This window comes from Prionailurus bengalensis, chromosome C2, assembly GCF_016509475.1.
Source record: "Prionailurus bengalensis isolate Pbe53 chromosome C2, Fcat_Pben_1.1_paternal_pri, whole genome shotgun sequence".
NCBI lineage: Eukaryota > Metazoa > Chordata > Mammalia > Carnivora > Felidae > Prionailurus > Prionailurus bengalensis.
In genome coordinates, this window is record NC_057350.1 from 132,853,162 (window position 1) to 132,871,092 (window position 17,931).

A 17,931-nucleotide genomic window follows, 5' to 3' on the forward strand; every position below is an offset into this window, starting at 1 on the left:
GTAAGACAAAAGAGTAATACATATAGAAAATTAGCATTTAAAATTTTAACTTTAAAAAATAGAAACCAATGAGAGAGAATTTCTTTTAACATTGGTATATTGTCTTTCAAATGGACATACCCACGCATTTGAATGCATAAAAATCCTATACATGTTGGCATTATCTCATTTAGTACCATTATATCTCATCATCTCAGTCATGTTGTAATGGTGCTACAGGGACTCTTCATTTCTCATGTATTTATTATCTAATGCCCAAAGTTACAATGCTGAGCATAAGAACAATGATCATTAAAAAAACTCATTAATGAACAGACCACCAATGAACCTACTGCCTGGTCAAATATTGTTGTGTACTCAAAAACTAGCACATGTTCTTGTTTAACACATCAGTATCTTTGTGTTTCTCATCTACTACTTTTGACTTACTGAGAATGTGATCTTAGGTAAGTTATTTCCCTCTGTCTCCATTTTATCTTCGGAAAAATGGGGATGTAATGGCATCTACTTTGTGGAATTAATTGGCAGTTTAAATGAATTAATATCTGGCACGTTTTAAGCCCTATATAAGTGGGAGATTTTATTATTTTTTTCAAGATTTTATTTAAATTCCAGGGGCGCCTGGGTGGCTCAGTCGGTTAAGCGTCCGACTTCAGCTCAGGTCACGATCTCGCGGTCCGCGAGTTTGAGCCCCGCGTCGGGCTCTGGGCTGATGGCTCAGAGCCTGGAGCCTGCTTCCGATTCTGTGTCTCCCTCTCTCTCTCTGCCCCTCCCCCGTTCATGCTGTGTCTCTCTCTGTCTCAAAAATAAATAAACGTTAAAAAAAATTAAAAAATAAATAAATAAATTCCAGTTAGTTAACATACAGTGTAATATTAGTTTCAGGGGCAGAATTTAGTGATTCATCACTTACATATAGCACCCACTGCTTATCACAACATATGCTGTCCTTAATGCCCATCACTCATTTAACCCATTCCCCTTCCAACCTCCCCTCCAGTAACCCTCAGTTTGTTCTCTGTGGTTAAGAGTCTGTTTCCTGGTTCACCTCTCTCTCTCTCTTTTTTCTCTCCCGTGTTCATCTGTTTTGTTTTTTAAATTCCACATATGGGTGAAATCATACGGTATTTGTCTTTCTCTAACTGGTGTGTATATATATATATGTGTGTGTGTGTGTGTGTGTGCATATATGTATATACATATATATATATGTATATACACCACATCTTCCTTATCCATTCATCAATTAATGGACATTTGGGCTCTTTCCATAATTTGGCTATTGTTGATAAGGCTGCTATAAACATCTGGATGCATGTATACTTTGAATCAGTATTTTTGTATACTTTGGATAAATACCTAGTAATGCAATTTCTGGATCGTAGGGTAGTTCTATTTTTAATTTTTCAAGGAAACTCCATGCTGGTTTCCAGAGTGGCTACACCAGTTTGTATTCCCACCAACAGTGTAAGAGGGTTCCCCTTTCTCCACATCCTCCCCAACATCTGTAGTTTCCTGTGCTGTTAATTTTAGCCATTCTGACTGGTGTAAGATAATATCTCATAGTAGTTTTGATTTGTGTTTCCCTGATGATGAGTGATGTTGAGCATCTTTTGTTGTGTCTGTTAGTCATCTGTATGTCTTCTTTGGAAAAATGTCTGTTCATGTCTTTTGCCCACTTTTTAACTGGATTATTTGGTTTTTGGGTGTTGAGTTTTATAAATTCTTTATAGATTTTGGAAACTAATCCTTTATCAGGTATGTCATTTGCAAATATCTTCTCCTATTCTGAAGGTTGCCTTTTAGTTTTGTTTCCCTTGCCTCTAGAGATGTGCCTAGTAAGAAGTTGCTGTGGCCGAGGTCAAAAGGTTGCTGCCTGTGTTTTCCTCTAGGATTTTTATGGTTTCCTGTTTCACATTTAGGTCTTTCATCCATTTTGAGCTTATTTTTGTGTACGGTGTAAGAAAGTGGTCCAGTTTTGTTCTTTTGCATGTGGCTATCCAGTTTTCCCATCACCAATTGTTGAAGAGACTGTCGTTTTTTGATTGGATATTCTTTCCTGCTTTGTCGAGGATTAGTTGACCATACAGTTGTGGGTCCATTTCTGAGTTTTCTATTCTGTTCCATTTATCTTCATGTCTGTTTTTGTGCCAGTACCATACTGTCTTGATCACTACAGCTTTGTTATGTAACTTGAAATCTGGAATTATGATGTCTCCAGTTTTGTTTTTCTTTTTCAAGATTTCTTTAGCTATTTGGGGTCTTTTGTGGTTCCATACAAATTTTAGGATTGTTTGTTCCAGCTCTGTGAAAAATATTGGTGATATTGTGATAGGGATTGCATTAAATGTGTGGATTGCTTTGGGTAGTATAAACATTTTAACAATATTTTTTCTTCTAATCCATGAACATGGAATGGTTTTCCATTTATTTGTGTCATCTTCAATATATTTTATCAGTTTTCTACACTTTTCAGAATACAGATATTTTACCTCTTTGGTTAGGTTTATTCCTATATATCTTATGGTGTTTAGTACAATTGTAAATGGGATTGATTCTTTGATTTCTCTTTCTGCTGCTTCCATTATTAGTGTGTAGAAATGCAACAGATTTCTGTGCACTGATTTTGTATCCTGCAACTTTACTGAATTTGTGTATCAGTTCTAGCAATTTTTGGTGGAGTCTTTAGCGTTTTCTACATGAAGTTTTCCAGTATTATGTTAAATAACAGTGGAGAGAGTGGACCTCCCTGTCTTGTTCCTTACCGTAGGGGAAAGTTCTCAATTCTTCCCCATTGAGTATGATATTAGCTACCGATCTTTCATATATGGCCTTTGTGATGTTAGGGTATGGTATATTCCCTCTGTCCCTACATTGTTGAGGGGTTTTATCTTGAATTGATGTTGTACTTTGTCAAATGCTTTTTCTCTCTCTTCTTCTTCTGGGACTCCTATGATATGAATGTTACTACATTTGATGGGGTCTCTGAGTTCCCTAAGTCTACTCTTGTGATCCATGATTTTCCTTTCTCTCTTTTGTTCAGCTTCATTATTTTCTATAACCATCTTTAATATCACTTATTGATTCCTCTGTTTCTTCCATCCTTGTGGTCATTACATCCAGCTGGTTTTGAATCTCATTTATTGCATTTTTCATTTCTGCCTGTTTTTTAGCTTTTTATCTTTGCAATAGAGTTTTCCTGATGTCTTCTATAGTTTTCTCAAGCCTAGTGAGTATCCTTATGATTGTTGCCTTAAGTTTTCCATCAGGTATATTACTTATATCTGTTTTGATTAGATCTATGGCTGTGACCTTTTCTTGTTCTTTCTTTTGGGGTGAATAACTGCATCTTGGCATTTTGTCTATGTCTCTGTCTTCTCTGTGTTAAAAAAGCCTGTTATATTTCTTGTTCCTGAGAGTAATTGCTTTATGAAGAAGAGGTCATATGATGTCCAGGGCCTGGTGCTTCAGGGAATGTCTTGGTATATGCTGTGTGGACTCTACTGCTATGCTTTGGCTGCTCTATCCCTCAGGTCAGTCATTTGCAGAGGTTCTCCTTGCCTGTAGTGGGCAGTATTTGGACCTTGGCCAGAGTATGGCACATTTTAATGAGGTGTGCTCTAGTGCTTGTTAAATGAGATCTCATGCTTCTTCCAGTAGAACTGAAGCCTTGCAGAACTCTATGGTTGGTAGATGTGGTGCATGCAGAGGTTTCTGCTGGTCTTCTGGGGACAGGGTCCACTGTGTTGGTCCTTAGGCACACTTACAGGAAAAAAGCAGTAACAGCATGGTGCAAGAGGGCAGGACTTGGTGTAAGCAGGCTGGGAAGCCAGTGTTGGCGCTGTTCTATTTACTGAAGTTGGTTTATGCTGAAGGACACAGGAAGGAAATGGCCCCAGCCAGCTTCTTTGTCCCTGGAGAGGGACTCAGTGCTTGCTGCTCTCAGGGAAGCACCCCAGAAGAGCAAATAATTTCCCCTCATGTATCCTAGGCATTTTTCAGATCTCTGTCTTATGTTGTCTCTGGGTTGCTTGCCTGCCTTCTCTCCAGGAGCAGCGCAGAACCCTCTGGACTCTCTCCCAGGCAAGCCTGCTGACTTTTAAAACTCCAACCTTTAGGGACCTGGTGTGGCAGGGACTGGTGCTGGTCCTCTGGGAAAGGGTCTGTCCATGCTGGGACTGTTGCAGGTTTGATCGAGTAAGGGAGCTGTGCCAGAACACAGGCACATGGGATTTGGAGCAAAGCAGCCTAAACAGCCAGTGTCTGGGTTAGCCACCCTCAACAGGTGTGTCCGGGCCTATGTTGAGGGCTGGGGGAGGGAAATGGCAGCTTGGCTCTTTCGACCCTGGAGAGGTGACTCTGCGAATGCCACCTATCTCAGATGTGCTCCAAGAAGAATGAACAATTTCCTCCTTGTGTTCCTTAGGTGATCCTCTCAGATCTTGCTGTCAGCCCTAGGGTTGCTTGCTTGCCTTCTCTCCAGGAGTAGGGCAGCACCTTCTGGGCTCTATCCCAGCCAAGCCCACAGACCCCTAAAATCCCAGTCTTAAATCCCCATGGTTACAAAAACTCATGAAAATCAGTCCCTTTCATTTTCCCAGCCTGCCTTTGGGGAAATGTTCTCCTTGTGCCTTGCCCTGGGTGCCTCTCTCTCTCTTTCTTTCTCTCCCCTCCCCCTTGCCTTTCTCTGCAACCAGGGCTTCCTCCCCTCTGCAACATCCGTGATTCTTTTCTCCCTCAAACCACATCTCCATACTTCCTGCCTTCCTTGATGTGATCTCTTCTCTCCCTTTGGTTATGCAGTTTGTTCTGTCAGTCCTCAGGTTGATTTCTTGCGTATTTAGAATGATTTGATATTTATCTAGCTGTGTTTATTTTTTATTTTTTATTTAAAAAAATTTTTTTTTCAACGTTTATTTATTTTTGGGGGGACAGAGAGAGACAGAGCATGAACGGAGGAGGGGCAGAGAGAGAGGGAGACACAGAATCAGAAACAGGCTCCAGGCTCTGAGCCACCAGCCCAGAGCCTGACGCGGGGCTCGAACTCACGGACCGTGAGATCGTGACCTGGCTGAAGTCGGATGCTTAACCAACTGCGCCACCCAGGCGCCCCTATCTAGCTGTGTTTAAAGGAGAGACAAGCCTAGGGTCCTCCTACTATGATGCCATCTTAGCTCCCCCCAACTTAGCAAGCTATTACTACAAGCTCAAGTATAAAAGTCAAAAGGATACTGGATACATGAGCTCAGGGGCCACGTAAGGGTTTGAGAGAAAAAAAAAATAGCATTATCAGCATATTGATATTTAAATACACAGAACTAGAAAAAGTCACCTAAGAGGGAAGTTAGATGGAGATCAAGTATCTAGAAAAACAGAAGATGCTCTAAGCATGCTATTGAATGGGGCCCAACTAGTAGGCACCATATTTGCTGAACAATTTACTCAACACTAGAAAAATTCTATTCATGGTGCCTACTTAACTTGATAACTGGTGTCTTTTCTACAAAGACTCAAAGAAAGAAATCTCACCTTGAAGTTGGTCTAGGGAAAATGTGTGGGTTTTTTTTCCTATGCTAATTAGTCTGTTTTTCTTTACCAGACAATGAGAACTATGTGAACCACAAATTTACTTTTTGGGATTTGTTGTCGTAATTTCAAAGCTAAATAGAAAACTCATCTGAAGTTAAAGTACTATTTCTTTGCTCCTTTTAATAACCCTCTATTGTTTCCCTTTTCATCATCTGACTTAAACTTGTAAAGTCAGTTCAAATCCTTTGTGGGAGAGAATTGGTACAGGAGTAGAAGTGGAAAAAAAAGTGGCAAAGTAGAGGAACGGCACTCTAGATGGATTCTGTTTGCCCACATCCATCATCTCTCACTGTCCTTCTCAGGCCCCTGCAATGGCCTCTTGGCTTCTAACCTGTCAAACTTCCCCCCACCAGGAGGGCTTCACATTTACTCTTTCCTTTGCTTAGAAGATTCTTTCCCCTACTCTTTTTGTAACCAAAACTTGCTCATCTTTCAAGTCCCGGATTAAATGCCAACAGTTCAGGAAGCTCCTCCCTGAATGCACCCCTCCCCCCATTACATCATCTCACACACCCTGTACTTTATCTTATAGGACTTATTATCATTAAAATTATTTGATTTTCAGGACAACTATCATCTTCTTTTAAAAACTTGGTTTAGGGGTGCCTGGGTGGCTCAGTTGGTTAAGCATTCGACTTTGGCTCAGGTCATGATCTCGTGGTCTGTGAGTTGGAGCCCCGTGCAGGGCTCTGTGCTGTCAGTTCAGAGCCTGGAGCCTGCTTCACAGTCTGTGTCTTCCTCTCTCTCTCTGCCCCTCCCCATTCACTCTCTATCTCTCTCAAAAAATGAATGAACATTAAAAAAAAAAAAAAACCAACTTGGTTTAGCCTTTGCATTCCCATTTTTTCAAGAATAAAGTTTCACCTAATATTAGACATTTGAAGGTAACTGGGGGCTAGCTCTCTCTCTGTCTACTAATCCCTTATGTAATTATGAAACAGCTGTAGGTCAGGCAGCTTAGGTGTTTTTAAATAAGATACAGGGAAGTGATAGCAGAATGAAATAATTACCAATTTTAATAACATTTTCTGCCATTTCTTTCACTCTGAAATATTCAGTCCATATTTAAATTTCCCCAAATATGCATGAAATATCTTCATAGCTTTTTTAATCTTGGGTCAGGTTGAGGTTTGTACATTGCATTTGAGTCTTATGTCTCTTTGAGTCTTTTACTCTAGAAAAGTCTCTCCATGTTTTTCATAGTATTGACTTTTTGAAGAATCCAGGCTGATGTTCCATTTTCTGGGTTTGTCAGATTGTTTCCTGATGGTATCGCTTAAATTATTCCTCTATCTCTTACTTTTTATAAGCTGAAGTTCAGTCCAGAGAAAGGCTATCAAATAAAAATATAGCATGAGCCACTTATAAAATTTAAAGTCATCTGGTAGCTACACTTTAAAAAGTAAAAAAAAAAAAAGGATTAGTTTTATTTTTTATTTTTTTTTTTAATGTTTATTTATTTTGGGGACAGAGAGAGACAGAGCATGAACGGGGGAGGGGCAGAGAGAGAGGGAGACACAGAATCGGAAACAGGCTCCAGGCTCTGAGCCATCAGCCCAGAGCCCGACGCGGGGCTCGAACCCACGGACCGCGAGATCGTGACCTGGCTGAAGTCGGACGCTTAACCGACTGCGCCACCCAGGCGCCCCAAGGATTAGTTTTAATAAGATATTTATTTAAACCAATATATCTGAAATATTATTTTAATATATAATCAATATTAAAAGCTATCAATGATACTTTTTTCCATTTTTTTTTGTGCTAAGTTCTTTAAATCCTGTGTGTTTTTTTTACACGCTTACAGCACATCTCAATTTGGAGTAGCCACACTTCAAGTGCTCAATAGTCAGATATGGCTAGTGCCTATCATATTGGACAGTGAGGTCTAGAGGCTTGATTAGATTCAAGTTAAACATTCTTGGTAAGAATGCTTCCTGGGTGATACTGTGTATTGTCCATTGCATTATATCAGGAGCCTTGCAATACTACTTGCAATACCTACTCTTAGCAATATTAAGTTTGATCACTTTGATAAAGGGTTCACTGCCAGCATTTCCCACTAAATGAATGAAAAGATTCATTCTCCACGCTTCCTGATCTAGAAAGTAATCTGTAGCTATTCCTTGGACACATGAGTCTATCTTGTTGCCCCAACCCTTTCTGCCCGATGCATGTAGAATCCATTGATAGTCTTTGTGGCAATCAATTATTATATTGCAGTTACACAGTGATAATTTCCTATGATTCCATTTCCCTCTGTTAGCTGGCAATTTCTACAAAAAAAGAAAATGTTTACTATTACATTAGGAATTCTCTTTTACTCCTTTTCCTTAGGATGCAAGGATTACAGGGAATCCACATGGATACCTCACAGGATTGGAAGTGCACTGGTGAGGTGAGTAGCCCAGAAGAGGCAAGGAATGATAGAGATTTGGAAGATGAATGTATTGGTTAAGGTAAGACTAACAACTGTAGCAAATGATGTCAACATTTCACTGACTTAACACATAGGAGTTTACGTTTGCTTATATAAAAGTCCTGTTTGGGTATTCCTATTTAACAGGTGGTCTTTCTCCAGGTTGTGATTCAGGAACATAGGCTCCTACCATCTTGTGGCTCTGGCATTACCTAAGGCCTTGAAGTTCCCTGCATCTAGGCTGAAGCAAAGAGAGAGCAGAGAAGGTCATTCACCTCTTAACTGCCTTGACCTGGAAGTGAAATACATAACTTCCACTTATACTTCCTAGTAGAGAGCTAGTCATTTGGCCCCCCTCATATGCAAGGGGTGGGGTGTTCCTATAAAGATACTCTTCTGTGACATCTATTTTCTGTAGAAGGGAGTTAGCCATTGCTGCCACAATGCATCTGAGAGGCTGTTGACCAGAGGATAGAAGAGTGTTTGCTGGCTCTTTACTCTTTATACTCCACCAGTGGCAAGCAAATTTTATTTTTTTATTTATCCTCAAAAGGACTAGGTGAGATTCCTTTAAAAAAAAAAAAAAACCCAAAAAACCAAAAACCTCCTGGGCAGCCATGATTGCTACTTAAAAACAGAAAGAAAAAAAAAGAAAAAAGAAAAAAAAAAGAAAGAAATAAAAGGAAAGAAAGCCGTAGAAGTTCTTATACAAGGCATTGAAAAATAGTTCATGAATTATTTCACAAAACGTACTGGTGGGGAAAAATAGATGTGGGGAAAATGCATGATTGATCTAAATTGAGACAGATTTATCTCATTTCTATACCATGGGTTCTCTGTTGAAGAGATGTTTAAAGCACCTACATACATGGAATTCAACCTCTGAGATATAAACATAATCCTAAAATATTATCTGCTAAACAACTGTGTGTGTGTAGCAATTCTTATATATTCCTAGTCCTAGAACTCATGATCTTGGCCCTAATGGTCACAAACCTTATAAGGCAATATCCACTGATTCAAATATCTATTGAATGTCTACTGTGTGTCAGAAACTGTTCTAGTTGTTGAAGATACCTTGGTGAATAAGAATTACACAATCACTAACCTCATGGGGTTTATGGTGCGGTGGGAAAACATCCATTAAACAAATAGTTCCCATCTCTCAAAAATGAAATGATTCCAATGGTAATAAGTGCTATGAAGAAAAAAGTTCATTGTCCATGAGATTATGTAATGGTGGTTGTGGGAAGACTTCAAGAAAGACCTTCCAGAAGTATTGGCACTTAATCTGAGACTGGAAAGAAGAGTAAGTTTTGCTATATAATTAAAAATTTTTTTTAACGTTTATTTATTTTTGAGACAGAGAGAGACAGAGAATGAACGGGGAAGGGGCAGAGAGAGAGGGAGACACAGAATTGGAAGCAGGCTCCAGGCTCTGAGCCATCAGCCCAGAGCCCAACGCGGGGCTCGAACTCACGGACCGCGAGATCGTGACCTGAGCTGAAGTTGGCCGCTTAACCGACTGAGCCACCCAGGTGCCCCAAGTTTTGCTATATAAAGAGTGGGGAAAGGGTGTTCCAAACAGAGGAAGGAGTAAATGTGAAGGCCAAGTGGTAGAGGGAAGCTTGACAGGTTAGGAACAAAGGGAGGCCACTGTGGGGGACTAAGAGGGGCAGTGAGTGATGCCAGTTATGGTGGGGGGTGTGGTTAGGAGTCAGATCATGCAGGGTCTTGCAGGCCAAGCTAAAGATTTTTAGCTTTAGCCTAAAATCAGGAGGCAGAACCTGGAAGTATAATCCTTATGATTATAGTTGTATCTTAAAAAAACATTAGTAGTAGACATGTTAGACATTAAAACATTTTACAATGATTAAAACAATGTAGATGACTTGAATGGCAACTCAATGTATAGAAGAGAAAGTCCAGCAGAAGATCCACCCAAATATATAAAGGAAATTTGTATGTGGTAAATATGACATTTCAAATGAGTTTGGGGGAAATGGATTACTTATTAACATTTTTGGATACCTTCTTGAGTATCCTTCTTGAGAGAAAATTAAGCTAGACCCGTACCTCAGAAATTTCAGGACACAGAATGGAGTCACAAAAGATCCAGAAGAAATCATGAAAGAAGTACAAAAAATAATATTGTAGGTGGGGAATGCCTTTTCTGAGTAGGTTTCAAAATCTACACGTTGCAACAATGATGGCTTGGACTAAGCCCTGGAGAGATGGCAGTGGATGACTTTAAGGCATGTTTTGGAGGCTGAATCATTAGGAGCAGATGATTATTGAATGGTGGTGGTGGGGGTTGACGAAAGAGGGAGAGAGTAGAAAGATGTCAAGGATGACTTAATGACTTCTAAATTGGAAGTTTGAGGAATCCAGTGGGTGGTACTCTTGCCTCCTGAGATGGGAAATAAGGGAGGAGGGGATTTTAAAAGGATGACAGAAAAAAAATTCAGCTTTGGGTTAAAATATTTTGTGCTAGAATGTTTTGTGTTAAAATATTTCAAAGGACAACACAAAGAAAGTGAAAAGACAACACAGAGAAAAACTATTTGCAAATCTGATAAGGGACTTGTACCCAGAGTATATAAAGAACTCTTAAAACTCAATAATAAAAAGACAAATAACCCAATGAAAAAATGGGCAAAATATTTGGAGAGATATTTCTCTAAAGAAGATATATGAGTGGCCAATAAGCACACAAAAAGATGATTAACATCATTAGTCGTTAGGAAAATGCAAATAAAAACCACGGTGAGATACTTCACACCCATTATGAGGATGGCTTTAATCCAAAAGAAACAAACAAGAGTCAGTAACAATATGGAGAAAATCAAACCCTCACATATTGCTGGTAGGAATGTAAAATGGTGCAGCAACTTTAGGGGTGCCTGGATGGCTCAGTTGGTTAAGTATCCGACTTTAGCTCAGGTCATGATCTCACAGTTCATGGGTTCGAGCCCAGAGTCCGGCTCTGTGCTGACAGCTCGGAGCCTGGAGCCTGCTTCGGATTCTGTGTCCCCCGCCCATCCCCCACTCCCTGCCCCACTTCTGTTCATGCGCCCTCTCTCTTTCTCAAAAATTATAATAAACATTTAAAAAATGGTGCAGCAACTTTGGAAAACAGTTTGACAGTTTATCAATATGTTAAACATAGAGTTACCATATGATTTCATAATTCCATTCCTAGGTGCTTACCCTAGAGGAAATAACACATGACCACACGAAGCCTTCTACAGGAATGTTCATAGAAGTGTTATTATAATAACCAAAAAGTAGATAGAACCCAGGTGTTCATCAATCAATGAATGGATAAACAAAATGTGGAATATATATACAACAGAATATTTGGCAATAAAAAGAAATTAAGTACTGATACAAGCTACAGCAGAGATAATCCTCAAAAACATGTGAAGTGAAAAAAGTCAGTCGGGAAGACTACATATTGTATACCACGTATATGAAATATCCAGAATAGGTAAGTCCATAGAAATAGAAAGTGGATTCGTGATTGCTTAGTGCTGGGAGGGGTAGGAGAAAGGGAGATAATGGGAGTGACTGCTTATAAGTACTGAATTTATTTTGGGGGGTAATGAGAATGTTCTAAAATTAAATTATAGAGATGATTGAACAACTCTGTAAATATATAAAAAGCCACTGAGTTGTGTATTTTAAACAGGTGTACTTTATCGTATGCAAATTATATCTCAAGTAAAGCTCTTAAAAATTCAGCTGGGGATATATTAACCTTCCTAAATAAACCTGTGAATTCTCTTAAAGAACTCTGTTCCGGGGACGTCAGAAGCCACAGAGTTCAGGGAACGATAGGTAGAAGACCAGGGTGGAGAATAAATTGACAGCACGTTTTATTTTCTTCCTCCAGGCGTCAGCGTGAAGCCACGCCCCTTCCTCGTTTCCTAGCAACCAACTCCACCACCATTCGCTTGCTTCCTTAAACCTCTCTCCGTCGTCACTTCCGCTCTGAGACCGGAATGAGGTCAGAGCCGGCAGCTTTCCCGGGAGTTCGGCGTTTGTGTCTGCCTCAGCTGGAGAAGTGTTTCCCTGGAACTGGCGGCCTCCCGTTCTATCCCGAGTCCCACCTCCCCTTCTGGTGGTGAGGCCCTCCAGGAGTCTAGAGGCCTTCGAAGGTCCGGAGATCCGCACGAGGGGAAGGCGAGGCCCACGAACGCGTGGCTCCCCGGGCAGAGTAGGGGGCTGGCGGGGGCAACTCCCGGGGTATCTGGAATCGCTTCAGCTTGGCTTCGTTCATCTGCGGCACGTTCCCCCTTCTCCGCTGCGGGCCACCGTGGTTTCTGGAGATTGGCATTTTTCGGCGTCCCTCCCCCAACGCCCCACCTCCTGCTTTTGAAGGAAGATCCTTCATACCGAAGACTTGCCCGGCTGCTGACCCCCAATCTCAGACCCTGAAGTGACCCGTCATGACCTCAGTGTGAGCTAGTGACCAACTTGTGACACTTTACAGAGTCCTGGGGTAAATATTTATATGTGCGCATGGCCGTGTGTGTATGTGTGTCTTTTATTAACTGCAAAATACGAGCTAGGAGAACCCTGGGTTCGTTTGGCAAGTGTGTATTTCGGTTTACTTTTCTTTAACATCTTTGCCGAGGGTTCTTCCCTGTTGTTGCCCATGAGACAACTTTATGCCTTCTGTTTGCTCGTGGGAAGAAACACTGGAATTAGACTGGAAGGGCCCAGGAGTTACTGATTTTTTTGGATCTTAGGTTGGTCTTTGAGGAGTTCAGTAAATCTATTTGTATTAGGCGATTTTTAGTCTTAAGTTTTTAATGTGTTTGCGTCTTACATCTAAGACTCCAGGTTCTTCTTGGACAAAGACTGTCTCATATAGTACTGTTGTGACCTTCATAGCCCCAAGCACAATGCTGAACACAGAGTAAAGGCTCATTAATTTTTAAATTTAAAAAGCAGAAAATGCACATTCTAACATTTTCAGCTTAATATTGAAGAGGTCTATTTAAATATAGCTCAGGTTCTGGAAGGACAACATAAAACAACAAGATCTTTTTAGATAAATGTGTCTAAAATTTAGAGACTGCCTGCGACACTAGATAGGGTGCTCTCAGTGGAAGAGAAATATAGTGAGTGCATCTGTCTTTTAGGAAGAGAATACATAAACAATGGTGTTTCATTGCTTATTTCTTTTCTTCTTTTTCTCTTTCTTTCTTTCTTTCTTTCTCTCTTTCTCTTTCTTTCTTTCTTTTTTTTTTTTTTTTTTTTTTTTTTTTTTTTTTTAATAGGGGCTGTATCCTGACTTACTGACCCGGAGGTGCTTGCTGCCATCATGGGAAATCAGCTCGCTGGCATTGCTCCTTCTCAGATCCTTTCTGTGGAAAGTTATTTCTCAGACATCCATGACTTTGAATATGATAAGAGCCTGGGGAGCACTCGGTTTTTTAAAGTTGCTCGAGCAAAGCACCGAGAAGGCCTAGTGGTTGTGAAGGTCTTTGCAATTCAGGATCCTACGTTGCCTTTAACCAGCTATAAACAAGAGCTGGAGGAACTGAAAATCAGGCTTCATTCTGCACAGAACTGTCTACCTTTTCAGAAAGCAGCAGAAAAAGCATCTGAGAAAGCAGCCATGCTCTTTAGGCAGTATGTGCGAGACAACCTCTATGATCGCATCAGTACTCGTCCGTTTTTAAATAATATAGAGAAGCGTTGGATTGCTTTCCAGATCCTAACAGCTGTGGACCAAGCACACAAATCTGGGGTCCGTCATGGGGACATCAAGACTGAGAATGTAATGGTTACCAGTTGGAATTGGGTCCTTCTAACTGATTTTGCCAGTTTTAAGCCCACTTATCTTCCAGAGGACAACCCCGCAGATTTCAACTATTTCTTTGACACTTCACGGAGGAGAACTTGTTACATTGCTCCTGAACGTTTTGTTGATGGTGGATTGTTTGCCACTGAGTTAGAATATATGAGAGATCCTTCAACTCCACTTGTAGACTTGAACAGTAATCAGAGAACAAGAGGAGAGTTGAAGCGGGCAATGGACATCTTTTCAGCAGGTATTTGAATTGGTCAGATTTGCCAAGGGGGGGATGTGCGTATATTTTAACTCTTGAACATCAAAATGTAGCTTTTTAAAAATCCCATATGTTGAAAAATTAATTTCTTGGTACCTCATACACTATTCAGATAGATACAGCAGTCTTTCATTGGACATGTTTAAATACCTATGAAATGCAGAGTCATTCAAATGCATAAGTCATTCAAATATTTAAGAAATATTTGAATTCTTCTTTTTGTATCAGGCACTGTCTTTTTTTTTTTTTTAAAGTCTATCCACAACATGCTTGAATTCACGACCCTGAGATCAAGAGTCATATGCTCTACCTACCAAGCCTGCCAGGTGCCCCCAGGCACTGTCTTAGGCACTAGAGACAGATGAATAGTTCTGTCTCTCAAGGTGTTTTATGTTTAATGGGGAGATAGATGCGTTATTGAAAAAGGACGCTTTAGTGCAATGTGATTTGCTATGGTCGTGATAAGAACCAGGTGCTATTACAGGAACCGATAAATATTTAAATTAGTCTCCATGGTATTGATGGATAGAGAGGCAAGATCAGGAAAGGCCTCTTTATTGGAAGGATGATACTTAAACTGAGACCTGAAAGATGATTGGGAGCTAGCTATGGTAAGGGTAGTTTGTTTCAGGCAGAGGGTGTTGCTTATACAAAGTCTTGAAGACCAGAGCATGATGCACTGATTTATTAGGACACTTGAAGTAGTTTATCTGGAACATAAAGTATAGAGTGTGAGGTGAACAAGCCCCAGATCAGAAAGGGTCCGGCAGGCCCTTGCTAGCCTACAGGGATATTATCAGATATGATTCTTTGGTAAATGGGATGGAAAATGGGTTGCAGGGGAGCTACCCTGGAGCCCAGAAAACCAGCTAGAAGTAAACTACCACCATCCAGGTAAGACGGGACCCTGACTGGCTTAAAGTTGTGACAGAATTGGAGAGAGAGTGGTGAAGAATAATGCTTCAGAGATAGTAGGTAGAATTGTTAGGACTTGGTGATTGATGGGGGAGTCAAGTCAAGAACACTTCTTTCACTCTAGCTTGGGGAACTGGGTGGATCCGGGTGATGGATGATGGGTGATGGTCACTGACATTGGAGACATAGGAGGAAGAACAGGTAGAGGGGATGGGAACATGATGAAGTCTCTTAGATATATTGAGTTGAAGGTGCCTGGGGGATATCCAGGAGAAGATGTACAACAGACAGTTGATTTATAATAAAGGTTTGGTGCCTAGAGATTTGGGATAGAGGTGGAGATACTACCAGGAAATAGGTAGTAATTGTAGTCAAGGGAATGGATTTGTAACGAGGGAGAGTTTGTAAAGAAGTGATTCTTAAGCTTTTTTGGGGATCCCCTTAAGTAATTTGGTGAAATCAGTGGCCTCCTTCTCTAGAGGAGAGTACCGTGCATTAATATCATACACAGACCACTTGAAGCCAGGCCATGGATTTCAGATTATCTGTGAATTTTTAGGAAGAGAAATGGGCTGAAGGTGGTATCCTGGGGAATACCATGTGAACTCTGGTATCAGTGCCATTTTAAGTTTTGTAAAGGTTGGGTTTAATCTTTTTCCCACCTGTAGGTTTGCCGCAGAGAAAACTTAAATTGAACTGTTTTTTAGATTACTTAGGAAAAGTAACATAATTAATAAATAAGTGTATTTCATTGAGGGGATTGAATAAGAGTTGTTACACAGAATTATACCCGTGTTGGTACACTCACTAATCTATGTCCCAAGGTAATACCAAGGGGGGTGTTTTGGATAAGACAGAGTTAGCCTCTACGCTGTAAGTATAACAAGATTAGAAGTGTAATTCATCAGAGTCCCAAAGTTTTTGGTCAGTGAATTTATCTAAATTTTGAACCATTTTTACATTTTAAACTTACTAAGTATTCTGTAAATAGGACTCTTTTAGCGTAGAAATGTGATCACGTTTTGACCTTGGCATCACTTGCAGGCTTAAAATTTTTTTAAAAAATTATTTATTTTGATATAGGCTTTTTAAAAAGAAAATGAGGTGTGATTGGCACATAACATATTCCTGTGACTTTTAACTGGAAGTTTGTTTTAAAATTTCAAGGGTCGATGAGATGTGTATATTTATCCTTTCTGTGTGCATTATAGTTCCATAAACTTCAACAGAATTCTTAGTATTTGTTTTTCCAGGCTAGAGTCCTATGCTGTTTTGGTTGAAGATAGACCCTTTCATTTCTTTGAAAGAGGTGGGTGGGATGTGTCCACCTCCTACAGCTCGGGTTTTAAATGTTAACTTTCCCCCATCTTGATGCATATCCATGGTTCCTGGCTGCTAGTTTAGGAGAATAGTATATATTCTCTGGCCATATAAACGGGCGGAGCCTTTTTCCTGGAGATCTTTCATTCATATGCTTGACAAATATTTGAGCATTCTGTGTTTATTATGTATGAGACACTGTTGTAAAGATGTTGGGAGTATGGCTGTGAATAAGACTGACAATTTTTTTGCCCTTAAGGAGCAGAAAACGTTCTAGTGGAGGAGAGAGAATAAACAAGTAAGGAAGTTAATTTTTATCAGTGATAAGAATGTGACAAAAGTTGGACTTCTAAGTGTTAATGACAAGGGCTGGTAGGAGACTACTTTAGATAAAATGGTCTGAAAAGACCTCTCTAAGAAGGTAACATTTGAGCTAATATCTGAATTATAAGGACTTAGTGTTGATAAAAACACCTTGAACAATTTGTTCCATAGGGAAATACCACCTAATAACACCTATTCCAGAACAACGTTCTAAAAATTGCAAGAAAAAAGTCCTGTATTCAACTCTGTATTAGTCTGCTGGGGCTGTCATGACAAAATACCCCAGCCTTTGTAGCTTAAACAAGAGTTTATTTTGTTCCAGCGCTGGAGGCTGGAAGTCCAAGATCAAGGTGCCAGCAGGATTGATTTCTCCTGAAGCCACTCTTCCGTGTTGCAGATGGCTACATTCTCACTGTGTACTCATATGGACTCTTCCCTGGTAGATCTTATAAGGACACCAGTCAAAATGACTAGAGCCCCGTCATGTAACTTCAATTACCTCTTTAAAGGCCCTATCACCTGTATTTAGTTAGGTTCAGGTACTGGGTGTTAGGGCTTAAATATATGAATTTTGGGGTGTGGGGAGACACAATTCAGTTGTAAATAGTGAAACATAGCTATGTTTCTTTCTCTTTCTGACTATTTGGAAATCATTTCAAACTTACAAACTTGAAAAACTTGAAAAAATAAAAATAGTACATAGAATCCCCAGATTCATTTGTTAACATTTTGCTCCACTTGCTTTATTACTTGTACATTATTTTTGCACTCCTGCCCCGCCCCACCCCCCATGATTTTTTTCCTAAGTTCTGTACATCATGGCCCTTTACCTCTAGATACTTCAGTATGTATTTCCTAAGATACTAGTTTCCTAACACTACGCTTATGTAATTGTGTGTTGCAGTTATGAACTGCAGCAAATTTAACATTGATAAATAATTTACAGTTTTAATTCTAATTTTGTTTTTGACCCAGTATTGTCCCTTATAGAATTTTAACTGCTCCAAGACAGGACCCAGTCTAGGGTTTGGTATTGTATTTAGTTGTCATGTTTCTTTACCTTCTTTTTTGATGTGGACCATTTTTTTTTTTAAATGTTTGTTTATTTTGAGAGAGAGATGAAGAGAGAGAATCTCAAGCAGGCTTTGCACTGTCAGGGCGGAGCCTGATGTGGGACTCTGAGATCATGACCTGAGCCAAAATCAAGAGTTGGACACTTAACTGACTGAGGCACCCAGTCACTCCAGTGTGGAACATTTGCACAGCCTTTTTTTTGTCAGCATG

At 40.0% G+C, this 17,931-nt stretch overlaps 1 protein-coding gene across 2 annotated transcripts in view; it reads left to right on the plus strand.

The window, feature by feature from the left end:
* Nucleotides 1-7,862: 7,862 nt before the first annotated feature.
* PIK3R4 (phosphoinositide-3-kinase regulatory subunit 4) overlaps nucleotides 7,863-17,931 on the plus strand; it is a 79,730-nt gene continuing 69,661 nt past the window's right edge. Inside the window, exons 1-4 of one of the 2 annotated variants that reach the window (XM_043595421.1) lie at nucleotides 7,902-7,984; nucleotides 11,208-11,495; nucleotides 11,901-12,509; nucleotides 13,294-14,070. In XM_043595421.1, the coding sequence (XP_043451356.1) occupies nucleotides 13,338-14,070 (733 nt within the window). In that variant the 5' untranslated portion in view covers nucleotides 7,902-7,984; nucleotides 11,208-11,495; nucleotides 11,901-12,509; nucleotides 13,294-13,337. Of the gene's footprint in view, nucleotides 7,985-11,207; nucleotides 11,496-11,900; nucleotides 12,510-13,293; nucleotides 14,071-17,931 lie in introns of both variants that reach the window. The other variant, XM_043595422.1, reaches the window with a different exon arrangement.